Source organism: Sorex araneus, chromosome 9 (genome assembly GCF_027595985.1).
Source record: "Sorex araneus isolate mSorAra2 chromosome 9, mSorAra2.pri, whole genome shotgun sequence".
In the NCBI taxonomy this organism is placed as follows: domain Eukaryota; kingdom Metazoa; phylum Chordata; class Mammalia; order Eulipotyphla; family Soricidae; genus Sorex; species Sorex araneus.
In genome coordinates, this window is record NC_073310.1 from 17,952,151 (window position 1) to 17,969,481 (window position 17,331).

The window sequence follows — 17,331 nt, forward strand, 5'->3', positions numbered from 1 at the left end:
CCAGGCTCTGGCAGGTGGCTGGTCTTCCTGGCTGCCCTGGAACACAGCTGCTTGCTAGCACGGTCTGTGCTGGGCGGAGGCCCATCCCTCAGCTCTCAGGGGCCACCTCCAGCTTCCGGTCAGCGAGAGTCCCTCTGCCCCGCACCCCCTCGCGCTTCCCACTCCCCCTTCCCAGGTGCGTGAGGCTCACACAGGCCCGATCACCTGCGCAGCTGTGCTGTGGGACAGACTTTGCCGAGGCAGTGAAGTCCATGAGGGCCCCCAGGACTGCGGGGGCAGGCTCCCGGGGATGGGGGGCCCCTCCCCCCCGCCATTTGAGAATTCACCTCCCACAGGCAGTAGAGCCCATGGGCACTTGCTTATCTTGAAGCATTTCACATATTTCACATCTTCTGTTAAAATATATCTGTATTTATTTCATATTAAACCTCCCCATCTTACCACAAGTCTTCTAAAAAAAAAAAAATACACCAAAACAAAGATGCCCCTGGAAGATGCACCACGTTTCCTGTGGCTTCAAGTATCCTGGTTAGCGGCCTGGGTACTGCGGAGAGGCCAGGGAGGAGCTCAGGCCTGTGGTCCCCAGACCCAACACCTGCAGACAGGGCTACAGGCAGCGGAGGACCCCTCAGGTTTAATGTCGCTGTCTTGACCGACTGTGTCCTGAAAGATGGGTCAGGCCAGGGGCCTCCGAGCCAGAGAGCTCCTTCCAACCCAGCCTCCAATAAATACGCACAAAACCTGGGCCCCAGGGCCACAGAGCTTGGGAAGGAGCAGCCCTGGCCATGCTCTCCCCCCCCGCAGGGGGACAGACAGACACCCCAGGGTCACAGAGGAGGTGCCCTCTCTTCCTTGACTGGCAGGTCTGGGCCCTGCATCTTAGCATGTGGCCCCTCTGTCTCTGAATGGACACAAGGGAACACCTCGGTCCTCAGCAGGGGAGGGTTCCCTCCTCCCACCCATGTGCTTCCTCTTCTGACCGTCCCACTTGTCAGGGGCCCCCCTGATGCCCTGGCCAGGGGGGCCGGGGTGCCGTCGGGAGAGGTCCCCATGGGCAGAGATGTAGCCGGGGCACCTAGTCGTCCGAGTAGCGGTTCCCTGCAGGGGTGGGATAGAACAGGGGGAGAGGGGAAGAAGAGAGAGGGGGACAGGGTGAGTCGGGGTGGCAGGGAGAGGTGGAGCTGGCCCGGGCGCCCCCTCGGTGCTCACCCAGGACTCACCCAGGACGTTGAACTTGCACAGTGGGCAAGTCTGCTGCAGCATCAGCCAGGGGTCCACGCAGTCTCGGTGGAACTCGTGTTTACAGGGCAGCACCCGGAGCCACTGGGGAGAGGGGTGGGCTCAGTGGGGAGCCAGGAACCAACCCCCTCACCGGGACCGACCTGAGAGCTCTCGGGAGTGGAAGAAGGGCTGACCGAGTGTCCCAGGCTGGCCGCTGCCCAGACACGAACCTGCTTGTTGCAGAAATAGTCCAGACACACAGCGCACGTCTCAGCGCCCGGCTCCAGGGGCCCGGTGGCGGCCCTGCCCAGGCGGCAGCGCCGGGTCTTCAGAGAGGCCAGTCTCTGCACCACGCGGTGCTTGAGCAGGTCCACCTGGTGTGGGGGGGGGAGGGAGGCAGGTCTAGTTGAGAGGCTGGTGGGCGGGGGAGCGGGGGCTTCCCCAGGGCTGGCTCCCACCTGGCCGCTGGGCTCCCTCTGGCTGTGTCGTGACGCCTGGCGCTGGGCCTGGACCACGAGGCCGGTGCACAGGAGCATGGCGACCAGCAGGATGGCATTCCACAGCTGCTGCAGGGGCTTCTGGGGAGAGGAGGCGGGTCAGGGGCACACCACCCCCCTCCCCCAACAGGCTCCAGGGAGTGGATCCCAGCTCCTGCTGGAGTGCTCCCCAATCCACACACAGGCGGCCCATAGGGGTCCTCTGCCCCAACGTCAAGTAGGTCCCCACATGGATGTACACAGACACAGACAGACACAGACAGACAGACAGACAGACAGACAGACACACACACACACACACACACACACACACACACACACACAGAAGCTTCTACTTGGTAGCTGCCAGGCTCCACAGCCCAGAGACCTCGCAGACAGACAGTCCCTTTGAAGCCTCTTGACTCCGGGGACAGAGAGATAGTGCAGCAGACCTGGGTTCAATCTCCAGCACCCCATATGGTCTCCTAAGCCCCGCCAGCAGTGATCCCTAAGCGAGAGCCAGGAATAAGCCCTGAGCACCACTGGGTATGCCCCCCATGCACCCCCCTAAGGAAAGAAAACCTCCTGATTCTGGGATGGGAACTTTCATGACAAAGACACAGCCTGGGCCTAGAGGTGACAGTCCCTCTCCTCAACATTCATTCAGAAGGGGCTGTCCTAAGAGCCCGGGGAAGGCTGGCTGTCCCTGAGGACGGAGAGAGGGGCTGAGGGAGCCTTTCCGAAGCAGGCAGGCCAGAGGGGTTGGGAGGCTCTGACAAGACAGACACACAGGAAAAGGCTGTCGACATCCATGGCCAAGCATGGACAAGGCCCGGGGCAAGACAGGGTGTGTGCCGCATCAGTGAATGGCAGAGTGGCCAGTGTAGAAGGCTTAAGAAAGGAAACAGAGGAGCAGTGTGAAGAGGCGAGAACGACCTCTGGACTGACCAAAGCCTGCGCGCTGCTGCACACGGTGTCCAGCGCCCACATCCCGCCGCTGTGGCCAACATGCCCATGAGAAAGGCTGAAGGGGATGCTAAAGGAGATAAAGCCAAGGTGAAGGGTGAACCACAGAGAAGATCCGCAAGGTTATCAGCTAACCCTGCTCCTCCAAAGCCAGCCCAAGCCTAAAAAGGTCCCTGCAAAGAAGGGAGAGAAGGTACCCAGAGGGAATCGGGGAAAAACTGATGCCGGCAAGGATGGAAACAACCCTGCAGAAAATGGAGATGCCAAAACAGACCGGGCACAGAAAGCTGAAGGTGCTGGAGATGCCAAGTGAAGTGTGCATTTTTGAAAACTGTGTACTTCTGGTGACTGTACAGTTTGGAATACTATTTTTTATCAAGTTTTATAAAAATGCAGAATTTTGTTTTACTTTTTTTATTTAAAGCTATGCTGTTAGCACACAGAACACTTCATTGTTGTTTTGGGGGAAGGGCATAAGTCACTAATAGATGGTCTCCAAAACTGGATCGCCCTGGGAAAAACAATTTTTCCTCACTAGTTTTGAGAGACGCCCTCTTGATTTCCAAGAGGAGGGATTCCTTGACTTGACACAGTTGCCACCCTGGCACCCAGCGGCTTGTGGTGGGGAAAAACTAAAATGTGTTTCCGTGTCCCGTCTCCCTCTCCGCCTTCAGCATAGACTTGACTCCCTTAACCCCAGAGAGACCTATTGAGCCTGGACTCCCAAAAAGTGGTTACCAGGATGTCAGGCCATCTGGATTTTGCAATGCCCCAACTGAGATGGCAGCCCTCAAAAGAACAGTTCCTTTTTTAGATTGTGGATCTTCAGATTGATCATTCTGCCATTTTTCTTTCATTTCTTGAAAGTCAGGGTCGGCTTGTGAAAAGTTGTTAAACAACATACTAAATGTGAAATGTCAACCCTCACTCTAAACTTTCGCTGTTCAGAGCATCAAATGAAGATGTCATTGGGTTTTATATTGGCTCTCTGATTTTGGCAGTCCATTGAAGAAGGGAGTTTGAAAGTTATTCTATGCTGTTTCCGATTATCTACCCATGTCCTGCCTGAAATACCATGATTGTTTATGAAAAGTATCTTTAATAAAGCTGGATATAATTTGAAAAAAAAAAAAAAGGAAACAGAGGGGCCGGAGCAACAGTATAGCAGTAGGGTGCGTGCCATGCAACAGACCTGGGTTCAACCCCGGCACCCCATATGGGCCCTCGAACCTACCGAGAGGGACATCTGAGCACAAAGCCCAGAGTAAATGCTGAGTACCGTAAGTGTAGTCTGAAAACTACAAACTTTCTTTAAAAAAAAAAAGAAAAAAGAAAAAACAACCAGGGATGAGGGTGGAGACATAGTACAGTGGGTAAAGAACTTGCCTTGCATGCAGCTGACTGGAGTTCAACCCCCAGCACCCCAGATGGTCCCCCAGAACCCGAGCACAGAGCCAGGAGTAACCCCTGAGGGTTGCCAGGGGTAGCCCTAAAACAAAAAAAGTGGGTACGGTGCTGTCAGCAGGTCAACCTGTACCTGTGGGGTGAGTGCATTAGCAGCCTGATTTCAGGCTTCCTGATACTCCCAAATTTCCACTGTGCTTCTGGCTGGACCCCAACAACTCGCATGGCTCCCACAAACCACCTCTGGCTTAGCTATACAAGCTCATTTATCAGCCTTGCTTCAGAGACCCATAGATAAACCGAAAAAGAGATAAAAAAAAAAAAACACAGTTAATCTTGGACTCATGCAAGGCTGAACAGACCGGAGTAAACCGGCGGGGGGTGGGTGGTTTAACCTGGAGCCTGCCCAAGCAGAGCTCGAGGCAGCCGCTTGTTCCCACAATCCAAAATCGCCACTGGGCCCCCAGCCAGACTCCACCATCTCAGGACAGACTTCACTGAGATATTAACCTGCTGAAAATTTGGGTATGTGGTTTTTGTGACTGAATTCTCAAGACTTCCTCAGAGTTGGAATGGGCTACCTCCCCCGGCCCATACTCCTGGAAGCACCATCAGCCACCCCCATGAACCAACTCCAGCGCCACCATGTAAGCTCTACTACCAGCCTTGCTTTAGAGACTCATAAGTCAATCTCAAAAGTGATCAAAAGCCGCAGTTAATCTCAGACCCGTGCAAGGGTGAGTAAGGGTAAATTGGAGGAGGGTGGGTGACCACCCAAACAGAGCCCCCGGCAGCCGCTCGCTTCCACAATGCAAAAGCACTGTGGAACAACATACTAAATGTGAAATGTACCCATACCCCCGGCCTGACTCCACTGTCTCAGAACAGACCTCACAGAGACATTATTTGCTAAAAATTCGGGTGTGCGGGTTTTGTGACTGAAATCTCCAGGCTTTCTCGGGGTCAGGATGGGCTATCTCTCCCCACCCCCCAGTACTTTTAAAGACCTCAGCAGTCACATTCACATTCCAAGGCTGCCACCCAGTTAAAAGGCTACCCGAGGCTTACTATACTGATAAAAATAATGAATGCCTTGAACATATACTTCTTAGTACCTGCACTGCAAACCATAATGCACGAAAGGAAAAGGAGAGAGAAAGAAAGAAGAAAAGTAACTGCCGTAGAGGGAGGCTGGGGGTGGGGGATGATGGGAAGGAAACGGGGGACAATGGAGGTGGGAAATGTACACTGGAGAGATGGGTATTGGATCATAGTATAACTGAAACCCAATCATGAACAGCTTTGTAATGGTTTATCTCACAGGTATTCAATAAAACATCAAAAAAGAAAAGTAATGTGGAATTCATGCCCTTTTCAGTCAGCCTAATCAGTGGCTGAATAAACAGCAGCCTGGCAAGCTACCCAGGACATATTCAATATGCCAAAAACAGTAACAAGTCTCACAATGGAGACGTTACTGGTGCCCACTTGAGCAAATCGATGAACAATGGGACGACAGTGCTACTTCTACATTAAAAAAAAAAAAGGAAACATAGGGGACAGATAGTATAATATAGGGCCAAAGTGATAGTACAGTGGGTAAGGCACTTGGACACAGCCAATCCAGGTTCAATCCCCAGCATCCCACAGTCCCCCTGAGCACCTTCAAGAGTGATCCCTGAGCTCAAAGACAGGAGTAAGCCCTGAGCACTGCCAGGTGTGGCCCCCAAACCCAAAAACTCAGTACTGCAGGCAGGGTGCTTGCCTTACACATATTCCACCTGGGTTGGATGCCCAGGTAGTCCCCAGTGGTACTCTGCCAGGATAAAATAAAACAGAAAGAACGGAAAACCAGGCAGACTGGGGAGAGCTCAAAGGGTTAAAGTGCGTGCTTTGCACACCAGAAGCCTGGGTATGATCCCCAGCATTTCATGGTTTCCCTGAGCACAAAGTCAAGAGTAGAGGGACCAGTGAGGTTAAACAGGAGGTAAAGACAATTGCTTGCATGCACTGTAGTGGCCACATCCCTGGTTCAAATCCCATGTGCCAGATACAGTGCCCAGAGCACTCTCAGGGATCACTCTTGAGCTCAGAGCTCAGAACAGCCCCCGAGCACTGCCAGGCATGGCCCTCCCAAGCCCTCCTAGCCTCCCCACCTCAGAAAAAGCCGGAGTAGAACCCTGAGTACTATTGGGTGTGGCCCCCAAACAAGGAAAAATAGACTGAGGATCCAGGAGTCAAGTTTCTACAGCCAAAGGAAGCTTCTAGACAGGACTGGGCAGTAGCAGCAATGCTGACTTCATGTGCCTCGAGGAGGTGGACGAGGCTGTCCTCGGCGCCAAGGCTCGGGTGCGGCCCTGCCCAAGCTGCTGGCCCTGGCACCCACCTGCTCCTGGGCACGGCTGCCTCCCAGGCACACCAGGTCCTGCCAGCCCCCGGAGCCGTCCTTGGAGCGGCCGCACGTGGTCCACAGCGTCAGCTTCCACTCGATGTTGGCAGACAGGGACTCTCCGCTGGTGATCTCAGCGGTGGCCTGCGTCCTCCTGCATCAGAGGCACAGGGGAGCCGGTGACCCCCCATCAGCACCCCACAGCCCTTCCCCCGGCCCCCCCAGGTCTTTCCCAGCTGCTGTTCTGTCTCTCTTTCCTTCCTAGTCTCACACTTCCGAGCTGAACCATGCAGGGAAGGCCCATCGCTCAGGAGGCTAGCTCTCTTTGGACTGAAGCCATCCTCTCCTTCTTTTCTGAAAGGTGACCCATCTTTCCATACAGGGACCCTCCCGGATCCCAAGGCTTTTAACTCACTGCAGCAAGGCCTCCAAGAGCTTGGTGACGTTGGAGGAATAGTGGAGGACGATCACGGGCCGGAGCAGCTGCGAGATGTCGAGCTGGAGAGGGACAGCGTGGTTAGCAGAGGCCCACACATTCCGTCCTCCCTACCAGCTGGACCCAGCTTACCTCTCGGACCACATTGTGGTTCAAGATGAGGAGGAGCAGGGCAGAGGCGCCCAGGAAGAGCGCCCTCCGCATCTGCAAGGCAGAAAAGGAAATTAGGGTACCTCTGCTCACACCCCATCTGCCCTGCTGTGGCCTGCTCCGGGGGTCTGCCCTCCGCACAGACTGGGATCCACTGCCGGGTCAAGGGCACAAACTGTTTTGGCTTGCTCTGGTTTGGGGGACACACCCAGCAGTGCTCAGGGGCCACTCCTGGCTCTGTGCTCAGGGATCCATACGCGGAGCTGTAGATCCAACCAGAGTGGACGCATGTAAGGCAGCTAGGCACCTGACTCCTCTACCATCTCAATGGCCCAACAGCAGGAACTACCTCCTCCTGCCTTCACCCAGTCACTCTGTGGGATCTCAACAGCGTGCATCTACTTGAGTCCCAGCCTCAAGCCAGAGAACACAGCTCAGCTTGGTCCACCTTCCGGACCCTCTGACCCCTTTTTTTCCACTCTCTACTACAACTGACTTGATTCTCCAAGCCAGGGTCCCCTCCCTTCCCGTCCCAAGTTTGGGGCGTCTCTGGAAGGTGCAGGGGCCCATCTCAGGATCTGATCCTAATGGAACCCCTTCTTCCGGCCTCCTCCCCAATAGACATCGCTGGCACCTGCTGGACCAGGGCCTTGGGATAGGCCTGAGGGCCGCCGCCCTGGCTCTCCTGGTGGAAGGGGGCCTCCTGCTCCTTGCCCACGTAGGCCACTGCAATCCAGTCGTCGGCGGGCACCTTCTCCTCGCCGTCCACTGCATCCACGACGTCCATCTGGGGACGAGAGAATGTGGGGCGAGCGGGTTCCGGCATACCGGAGATGCAAGACCCAGGTCCGAGACCCAGTCTGGAAGGTTGTCGGGTGTGGGGAGCTGGAGTGCTGGGGACACGGGCAGCCTGCGGGGGTGGGGGGCGCGCCCGGGCTCGGTCCGGGCGATGGGCGCGGGGCCATATGGCGCTCACCAGCAGCAGGCGGCCGCCCAGCGGGGGCGCCGCGTCGGCCTCGGGGCCGATCCTCACGCCCTCCAGGACCAGGGCGTCCTGTCGCGGCAGCTTCACGTCCACTCTGACCGCGCGGGCCGCGCCCCGCCCCAGCCCGGTGGCCGGCTCGCTGCCGTCGGCCGCGGCCCCGGGCCCCGCCAGGCCCAGCCACAGCGGCATCAGGGGCAGCAGCAGCAGCAGCGGCGACGGCGGCGGCGGCGGCGGCGGCGGCGGCGCGGGCGAGCTCAGCGCGGGGCGAGCGGCGGGACCCATGGCAGGACCCGGCGAACAGACGGGACCGGGGCGTCAGGGGTCCCGGGTGCGAGGCTGTGGAGCGCGTCTGCGTCTGCGGCGGCGGTGGCGGCGGCGGAGGCCGCCGGACGGGGCGGGGCGCTCGGAGGGGCGGGGCCGGGGCCGGACGGGGCGGGGTGGGGCCAGGCGGGGCGGAGCCGAGGCCGGACGGGGCGGGGCGCCGGGAGGGATGGGCGGGGCCTCTCGGCGGCGCGCTCGGGTCGGGCCACGTGCGCCCCCTGGCGGCTGCAGAGAGCCCTGGTGTCATCAGCCGGGGTTCAGGATGGGGCGGGGTGGGGCCGAGCAGGAGTTCAGGAGGGCGGGTGCTCACAGCCCTTGGGATGTCTACGGGGAGACACAGAGATGGGTTTGGTTTTGTTCTTAGACCATTATTTTTATGGTTTTGTTTTTGGGCCACACCCGGCGGTGCTCAGGGCTGAGGCCTGGCTCTGGTCGGGTTCCGGGAACTATGTGGGGGTACTGGGGATCGCACCCCAGTCAGCTTCGTGGAAAGCAAACGCCTTGCCCTCTGTATATTCCCCCACCCCGTTCTCTCACCACCCCACCCCCCCAGATCATGGGAAATGGCGTCTTGGAGAGATGCAGACAAGATAAGAGCCCTAGAAGAACAGGAATGGAAATGTTGTGGGGAACAGGGTTCTCTGGACCAGCCCTTGATTCGCAACTAACCAGTATTCCCATAGAAGGTCTAGGTCACTTTGCATTCCTTCTTCCCTGGGCTCCCCCAGTCACACCTGGTGGTGCTCAGGGGTTACTCCTGGCTCTGTACTCAGGAATCACTTCTGGCAGGCTCGAGGGATCATATGGGGATCCAACTTGCGTTGGCTGGGTGGAATGCAAACACCCTACCCTCTGTACTATTACTCCAGCCCTTCCTTATCTACCAAACCAAATTCAAGGAGTTAGAAAACCAGACATGAAAGGAAAAAGGGTGGGGGGAGGAAGAAAGAAAACCAGAGACTAGAGTGGGGAGACAAACGGGGAGGTGGAGGCAAGATTCCCGAAGGAGCTGAGGGGACCAGGCTGCATCGCTTGGCTAGACTGAGAATACAGGTACAGTTCCTCTATGGAACCACAGGCTGGGGCTTCGGGCTAGTCTTTCCCAGGCTGTGAAATAGGTATGATAGGATGGTACTGTCTCACCATACTCCCACACACCATACTGTCTCACCATACCAGAGTAATTGCTGGTGTCACCCAGAAGGATGGTTTCACCCCTTGTCCTAATTTTAAAATTTTTTTTCTGTTTGGGTCACACCCAGCGATGCTCAGGGGTTATTCTTGGCTCTGCACTCAGGAATTACTCCTGGCGGTGCTTGGGGGACCATATAGGATGCCAGGGATTGAACCCGGGTCAACTGTGTGCAAAGCAAGCGCCCTACCTGCTGTACTATCACTCCAGCCCTCGCCCCTTGTCCTAAAACCCCTCCTCCTCTCCAAGGTGGAAGCTGCTGGGAACTGGCTCATCTGAAACTTGAGCCTTTGAAAAACTATCCCCTGCTTAAACAGCCAAGGCCCTGTGAGCCCCGGGCACTCTTTGCCTTAATATTTTATTATGAGAAGTTAGAAAAGCATAGACAACAAGGGATTGTACAGTGAACACCGCATAACCACCTCAGTTGCACCCTGATGCACCAAGATGCTCCTGAAGCCGAGAGGGCAAGGGGCATATCTCAATACTTCCACAATGAGAGGCTCTGGGTGTAATCTCAGGCCACACAGTGGGATGAGTGTATGCCTTGCAGGCAGAACCCTGACAGCTCAGACCATGCCATCCTGCATCATCAGCACATACCAACATTATCAAAAATGAGGGAGAAGAACAAGACAGACTCATATCAGGACAAATAGTACATCAAAGAGACCAGACAAGACAGAAGCCAACCACCACACCATAAACATGGTGGTGAGGACTAGACTGAGGAAGGCGTTTGCACATGACTGACCCAGGTTCGATCCCCAGGGCTCCATACGGTTCCTTTGAGCCCAGCTAGGAGTAAGCCCTGCGCATCACCAGGTGTGTCCCAAAACAATGTAAAATAAAACATAGGGGAGAAAGCATCGCCCTAGGAAGAGGGAAGGAGATGGTAAAATGGATCATTTGGTCAAAAATGCTAAGAACATAGGTCAACCAGGAAAAAAAAAGCGATGTAAAATTAAACCCCTCCTGCAGATAATACACAAAAAAATCAAATCCATGTGAATTAAAAATCTAAATATGGGGGCTGGAGTGATAGCACAGCGGGTAGGGCATTTGCCTTGCATGCGGCCGACCCAGGTTCGATTCCCAGCATCCCATATGGTCCCCTGAGCAGTGCCACAGGTAATTCCTGAGTGCAGAGCCAGGAGTGACCCCTGTGCATCGCCGGGTGTGACCCAAAAAGCAAAAAAAAAAAAAATCTAAATATGATGGGGCTAGGGAGAAAGCTCAAAGAGATGGAGGCGTGGTCCGCATGCAGGAACCCTGGATTCAATCCTCAACACCACAGGGTCCCCCAAACACCCCCTGGAGTGGCCCCTGCCTGAGCATCCAGCTCACTGAAAAGTATTACAGAAGGTAAGAGCACCAGTCCTACAGAAAGATAATACTTTAAATATGTTAGGAGACAGAATATTTTGGTTGCTTGAAAGTCTGGAGAGATTTCTTAATAAAACAGGCAGAATGAAAGCAGATTGTAAAGGAAAAGATTGAAAAAAGTCACCCACAATAAAATGAAAAACATCTGTGAGTCAAAACACTGGCATAGAGTGGCAGGAAAAGCCACAGACTAGGAGAAGGTATTTGCAATCAAATGATGCATATGTAAAGTATTCAGATACGGAGGTCAGGGTACAGAATAGAAGTGGGAATTTGACAAAGAAACAAGAATGGAGCTAGAGGCCGGAGAGAGGGCTAAAGAGCTAGAACACAGGCTCTGTATGCAGGAGGCCTGGGTTCAATCTGTAGCACCACATGGTCCCCTGAGCACTACCGGGAGTTACCCCAGAGTCAAGGCTATCCCCAAATGTGACCCCCACCAAACAAGAAAAGTTAGTAAATATGAAAAAAATAGCATAATCTTTTAGAGAGATATAAATTTAGGTCATCTGATAAAGTAGCTGTCAAAAGTGGAAAATGTCAAGTGTTGGCAGGAATATGAAACAAGAGATTATATATTATGATGGGTACCAGAGGGCTGGAGCAATAGCACAGAGGGTAAGGCGTTTGCCTTTCACGTGGCTGACCCGGGTTCGATTCCTCCATCCCTCTCGGAGAGCCTGGCAAGCTACCAAGAGTATCTCACCCACATGGCAGAGGCTGGCAAGCTTCCCATGGCATATTCGATATGCCAAAAACAGTAACAACAAGTCTCACGACGGAGACGTTACTGGTGTCCGCTTGAGCAAATTGATAAACAACAAGATGACAGTGATATAGAGAATAGTTGATGAGGCTGGGGCGATAGTACAGTGGGTAGGGTGTTTGTCTTACACGGACAACTGAGATTCAATGCTCTGCATCCCAGAGACCCCGCTGGGGAGTTTGGTCCCCTGAGCACCACCAGGAGTCATTCCTGAGTGCAGCTCTAGGAATATGCCCTGAGCATGGCTGGGTGTGACCCAAAAACCCAAATAAGTAAGTAAATAAATGATACAAAATGCACTCCAGAGGTAGGCCCCATGGGAATGTGGAGTCTTGCTTCCCGCTCAGTGACTGTCTCAGTGTCCCAACCCATCTGCTGGCCCCGTGAACAGACCACAAGGACACACCCTTGCATCAGCCAGGGCATTGACTCAGGCTTCTACCTGTCCCTGTTCCCATAATCTGCCCTCTTCCTCCACCTCACTGACCTGGAACGACGGGCCTTGCTGAACTCCCAACACACAGTCTCTAGCCCCAGATCCTTGCTCACACCCGTTATGGCATCTAGAATGAACTTGTACTTCTTGCTGCAAATACCCATTCCTGTTCCCCCAGGAGCGATAGTGTAGGGCTGGAGCGATAGCACAGTGGGTAGGGTGTTTGCCTTGCACGAGGCCGACCGGGGTTCGATTCCTCCGCCCCTCTCGGAGAGCCCGGCAAGCTACCAAGAGTATCTTGCCCACAGAGCAGAGCCTGGCAAGCTACCCGTGGCATATTCGATATGCCAAAAACAGTAACAACAAATCTGACAATGGAGCCCGCTCAAGCAAATCGATGAGCAATGGGATGACAGTGACAGTGACAGTTTCCCCAGAAACTGGGTGAGGAAACAGGATTCTGCTGGGGCTGTCCTCCCCCAGGACCCTTGGGGACCCTGGAATAGAGCAGCGAGCACCAGGAGATGTTTCAGGGAGAGAGAGAAGCTGGTGCAAGCCCTGCTGACCCTTCTTCGGTAGGGTGTGGCGGTGAGGATTCAGAGCTGCCGCTGGAGGGAGTGTCAGCCCAAGAGCTGAATGGCTGAGGCCCAGAGGTGACACCAGGGTGCCTGGAGAGATCCCGCTGGGGACTTTGGGGGCCAAGATTCTGAAGACGAGTCCAGTTAAAGGATTCCAAGGGGCCAGAGCCATAGTGCAGCAGGTAGGTTGCTTGTCTTGCACGTGGGCTGATCCAAGTTGAACCCCTGTCACCACATATGGTCCCTGATCCCACCAGGAGTGATCCCTGAGTGTTGAGCCAAGAGTAAGCCCTGAGCACCACGGGACATGGCCCCCAAACAAACACTGTAGCACTGTCACTCCGTTGTTCATCGATTTGCTTGAGCGGGCACTAGTAACGGCTCCATGGTGAGACTTGCTGTTACTGTTTTTGGCATATCGAATACGCCACAGGTAGCTTGCCAGGCTCTGCCATGTGGGTGGGATACTCTCGGTAGCTTGCCGGGCTCTCCGAGAGGAATGGAGGAATCGAACCCGGGTCGGCCGTGTACAAACAAACAAAAACCCAAAAACTAATTGGAGAATCCCCCTGGAAAGGAAGGGGTCCCCACTGGGGCCGGAAGTAGTCTGTCGGGCTTGCTAATCCATCCCTTGTCCAAGGATGCACAGATAAGACACACAGTACCAGGGGTCAATCCAGAAGAAAAAATACCCCCCCTCCCAGTCCCCCAGTCTCCAGCTAGCTTGGGGAGTTGGCAGGCACAGGGTGTCTGTCACTTCATCATCGTGCACCTCGAGGCAAGACACTCCCTTCCCTTGGCCCCTGTCCCTAAGTGTCAGATGGGATTTGGATGAAACGATCTTGGAGAGGCGTCCTGAATTTCAAGTGACTCATTTCTTAGAAGACAGGCTCTTGGGTCCAGGACTGGCCCGGGGAAGTGTGCAGGGCTCTCTAATGCCCTCCCTGGTTCCACCTGTACCCCAGCACCATCTCTTCTTACCTCCTGAAGGCACAGGGGAACCACAGAAGTTGTTAGACCAAGCAGAAATGGGGTGGGAGGGTGGGGGGGAGCGAAAGTGCTTTAGAACCTGGAAAAGGATGGGAGTGGGGGTGGGACGGAGTGGCAAGATGGGTGAATGCCGCGGGGAGTTCTTCCTTCACTCTGAAGTGAGTTTCTCTGATGGGGTGCCAGGCCGTGCTTAAAAATGGACCAGGCATTCCATGAGCCTCCGGGGTGGCGGGGAACTGGCAGGAGGATGAAGGGCAGCAGCAAAGCAATCAGCATTCAGGAAAAAGTCTCAGTCTAAAATCTAGTTGCCACTAGGCGGCAGACGAAGCCCTGAGGAATTGAGGCCACTTTGGGAGCCTGAGTTGGTCTCTGCTGTTTTTACTAAGGGACCTGGAGGCAATGCTCAGAGGTATGCAGTACCCACGGGGCCCCGGGGCCAGTGGCAACACCTTGCTCTACGGAGCTCTGCTTTCCAAGTTCAGAGGCCCCGAGATCTCTCTACTTTATAGGCATGAATAATTATCTTACAAAAAAAAGGGGGGAGGGAGGAGAGATGTTGCACTTGCCTTGCATCACAAAGATCAGGGTTTGAATCCCGGGCATCACATGTTATCCCCTTTAACGTCCCCACCCCAAGATTGCCAAGAGTTATTTCTGTGTACAGAGCCAGGAATAGCCCTTGAGCACCACTGAATGTGGTGCAAACCTTCATCCTCAAGAAAGGTCAGAGAGTGGGGCCGGAGCGATAGCAGAGCGGAGCGGGCATCTGCCTTGCACGCAGCTAACCTGGGTTCGATCCCCTGCAACCCATATGGTCCCCTGAGCACCTCCAGAAATGATTCCTGAGTGTGGAGCCAGGAGTAACCCCTGAGTGTCACTGGGTGTGACCCAAAAAGCAAAACAAAAACCAAAAAACAAAAAGAGAAAGGTCAGAGAGATATAGCCCAGTTGGTCTGCATGCAGGATTTGGCCCCCAACACTGTGTGATGCCTTGAGACTATTAAGAGTGACCTTTAAGTAGAGTACCAGGAGTAACCCTGAACACCACTGGGTCTGCCCCCCACCCTAGTGTATACACACACACACACACACACACACACACACACACACGAGACGAGAGACCGGATGAGAGATGCAAGATAGGAAGTGCCAGTAAAAACAGCTGATCCTTTCCCAGGCACTGTCCAAGGTCCTTTGCTTGGATTAGGATTCAGCACAATTGACCATGTCCACACGATGACCAAGCTCATTGAGGTTTCACGAGAGTTCAAGATGCCACTCTGTCTAATGTTCATCGATTTAAAGAAGACCTTTAATTCTGTTGAGACTGAAGAGGTCATCAAAGCCCTAGCCAAACAGGGCATTCAAACTCAGTACATCAAGATACTCCGAGAGCGGTATTACGGATCACCACCAGGATTTCACCATTCTACAAGGAAGTGATCATTGACGTAAAGAGAGGGGTTTGGTAGGGTAATACCATCTCACCAAAACTCTTCAGTGCCACCCTTGAGAACGTTATGCGACAACTGGAATGGGAAGGAATGGGAGTGAAGATAGGCGGTCGGCAACTGCACCACCTCCGCTTCGCTGATGATGTCCTTCTAATAACACTAAACATTAGCCAAGCAGCATGAATGCTGACCAATTTCAACCATAAGTGTGGAAAGGTTGGACTGCAGCTAACTCTCTTGAAGACAAGTTTCATGAGAAATGGACTAGTTCCTGACGTTCCATTTGCTCTCAACGGAATGAACATCTCCAAATGCAGCAGTTATGTGTAGCTAGGTCGAGAACTCAACGTGACGAACAACCTGGCACCTGAGCTGTGCAGGAGGAAGAGAGAGGAGTGGAACGCTTTCAAGAGCATCAAAGAAGTTGTTAAAAGGACGAAGAAACTCTGGCACTGGGCACATCTTTTCGACTCCACCGTTCTTCCTGCACTAATATACACCTTAGAGACCTGGGCCCTACAAAAACAGGATAATAACATTATTCGGGTCTCCAAAGAGGAATTGAAGAGCTATGCTTGGAGTATCACGTTTCACTGAAGTGAGAGAAGGAATCAGGAGTTCTGACCTCCACCGACAATCGAGAATCAGGGATGCTGTCTTGTTTGCCAAGGCGATAAAAATCAGATGGGCTGGACATGTAATGCAATTTGGAGATGACCACTGGACTAGAGCTGTTACCTACTGGATTCCACAGGACGTCAAAAGAACGCCTGGCCGCCCACCTACGAGGTGGTCAGACTTCTTCGTCAAGACCCCGAATGAACGATTTGAGGCTCTTTGTGTTCATGGAGTGAACAGATGCTATTGGGCTACACTAGCACGCAACAGGGACAAATGGAGATGTTACTGGTGCCATTAGAGCAAATCGATGAGCAATGGGATGACAAGTGATACAAGTGTGTTGGAGCTCATGGACATAGTAATATTAGCATTGTCATTGGTGTGCACAGAAGGGAAATGGAGGCACAGAGGTCAATTCTGACTTGATCTGGGTGATCTGAGTTTAAACCAGGCCTTTCTGCTGCTCAGAGACACAAGATCTTGTGCCAGCTATGACCAGAGCCACGGCAGGGGCTATAGAATCCACATCCACCCACCCTGCAGCCTGGTGCGGGTGGGGGCGTCTTGCAGTATGCCTGCTTTCTGCCCCCACCCCCGCCCCTGGTTCACAACTAACTGGGCCACCTTGTTCTAAAGGGATTTGACTCCTGGAGACAACAGGAGACGGGTGAGAAAGCGCTTAGGGATTAGATCGCGATTCCCAGCAAGGTGAGGGACTTAATTAGGGGGGCTCGGGTGTGGGAAGGGGGGCGGAGAGAGGATTTGCGTCTTCACAAAGCCCAGGTGGACTGCGGAAATGAGGAGGAAGTGGGGCTGCTGGGAGGAGCCAGATGCGCTCAATTTCTCACGTTTTGTTGTGCCTGCAGAGACGGCACATAATAGTCCGCATAATCCCCCGCATCTGCGCACCCCTCGCTTCTTTGTGTCGCACTTGGAACTCTCCCAGCAGTCTGGGTGAGAGGTAAGGATTATTTCTGTCCCCAGGCTCTGGGCACCTCGAGGAGACAGGTGTCTGTTGGGGAGGGTGCTGGCACTTGGTTCTGGGCTACCTGCCTCTTGCTCCAGCTTTAGTTTCTTCGGGGTGGAGCTGTGACCAACAAGTGAGCAAGGCCAGAAAGCTATGGCAGCAGTCCCTGGAACGGGGGGGGGGGGGGCGGCTGGACAGACAGTACAGTGGTGAGGATGCTGATCTTGCATGCCCCTGACCGAGGTTTGATCCCCAACACCCCACTGTGGCCCCTCCCAAGCCTGCTGGGAGTGATCCCTGAGTACAGATCCAGTAGTAAGCCCTGAGCCCCTCCAGGTGTGTTCCCCCAAACAAAAGCCAAACAAACAAAAGAAGTCACTGGAACACCCCCAAAGGGTCAGGCTCTAGGTGGGCTGCTTTTCTGTGTAGCTGGGCAGGGCGGTCAAGGGGGTTCTCTGCCTGCCCTGTAGATCATCTTCTCAGGGAGGAGCCCTGAGTGGCCCTCAGCCCGCAGAGACACTATCTGGGCCTGGAAGATGATACGAGGAGCTGGAGCACCTGCTTTCGGGTGGGTCCCTGGCACTGCCTGGTGC

At 54.3% G+C, this 17,331-nt stretch overlaps 1 protein-coding gene and 1 pseudogene across 2 annotated transcripts; one reads left to right on the forward strand and one right to left on the reverse strand.

Annotated features, from left to right (window-relative positions):
• Positions 1-390: 390 nt before the first annotated feature.
• On the reverse strand, positions 391-8,406 carry RNF215 (ring finger protein 215). Of its 2 annotated transcripts, none has more exons than XM_055147564.1 (9): positions 8,019-8,406; positions 7,677-7,829; positions 7,025-7,096; positions 6,872-6,954; positions 6,454-6,610; positions 1,680-1,796; positions 1,452-1,595; positions 1,221-1,323; positions 391-1,098 (listed from the first exon to the last, which is right to left on the reverse strand). In XM_055147564.1, exons 1-9 carry the CDS (start codon positions 8,307-8,309, stop codon positions 1,076-1,078), a joined length of 1,143 nt encoding a protein of 380 aa, XP_055003539.1. In that variant the 5' UTR covers positions 8,310-8,406; the 3' UTR covers positions 391-1,075. The 2 variants fall into 2 exon arrangements, with proteins under 2 accessions (XP_055003539.1, XP_055003538.1); XM_055147563.1 differs by having other exon boundaries at positions 1,680-1,799; positions 8,019-8,404.
• LOC129407139 (non-histone chromosomal protein HMG-17-like) lies at positions 1,815-6,441 on the forward strand (annotated as a pseudogene).
• Positions 8,407-17,331: the final 8,925 nt, after the last annotated feature.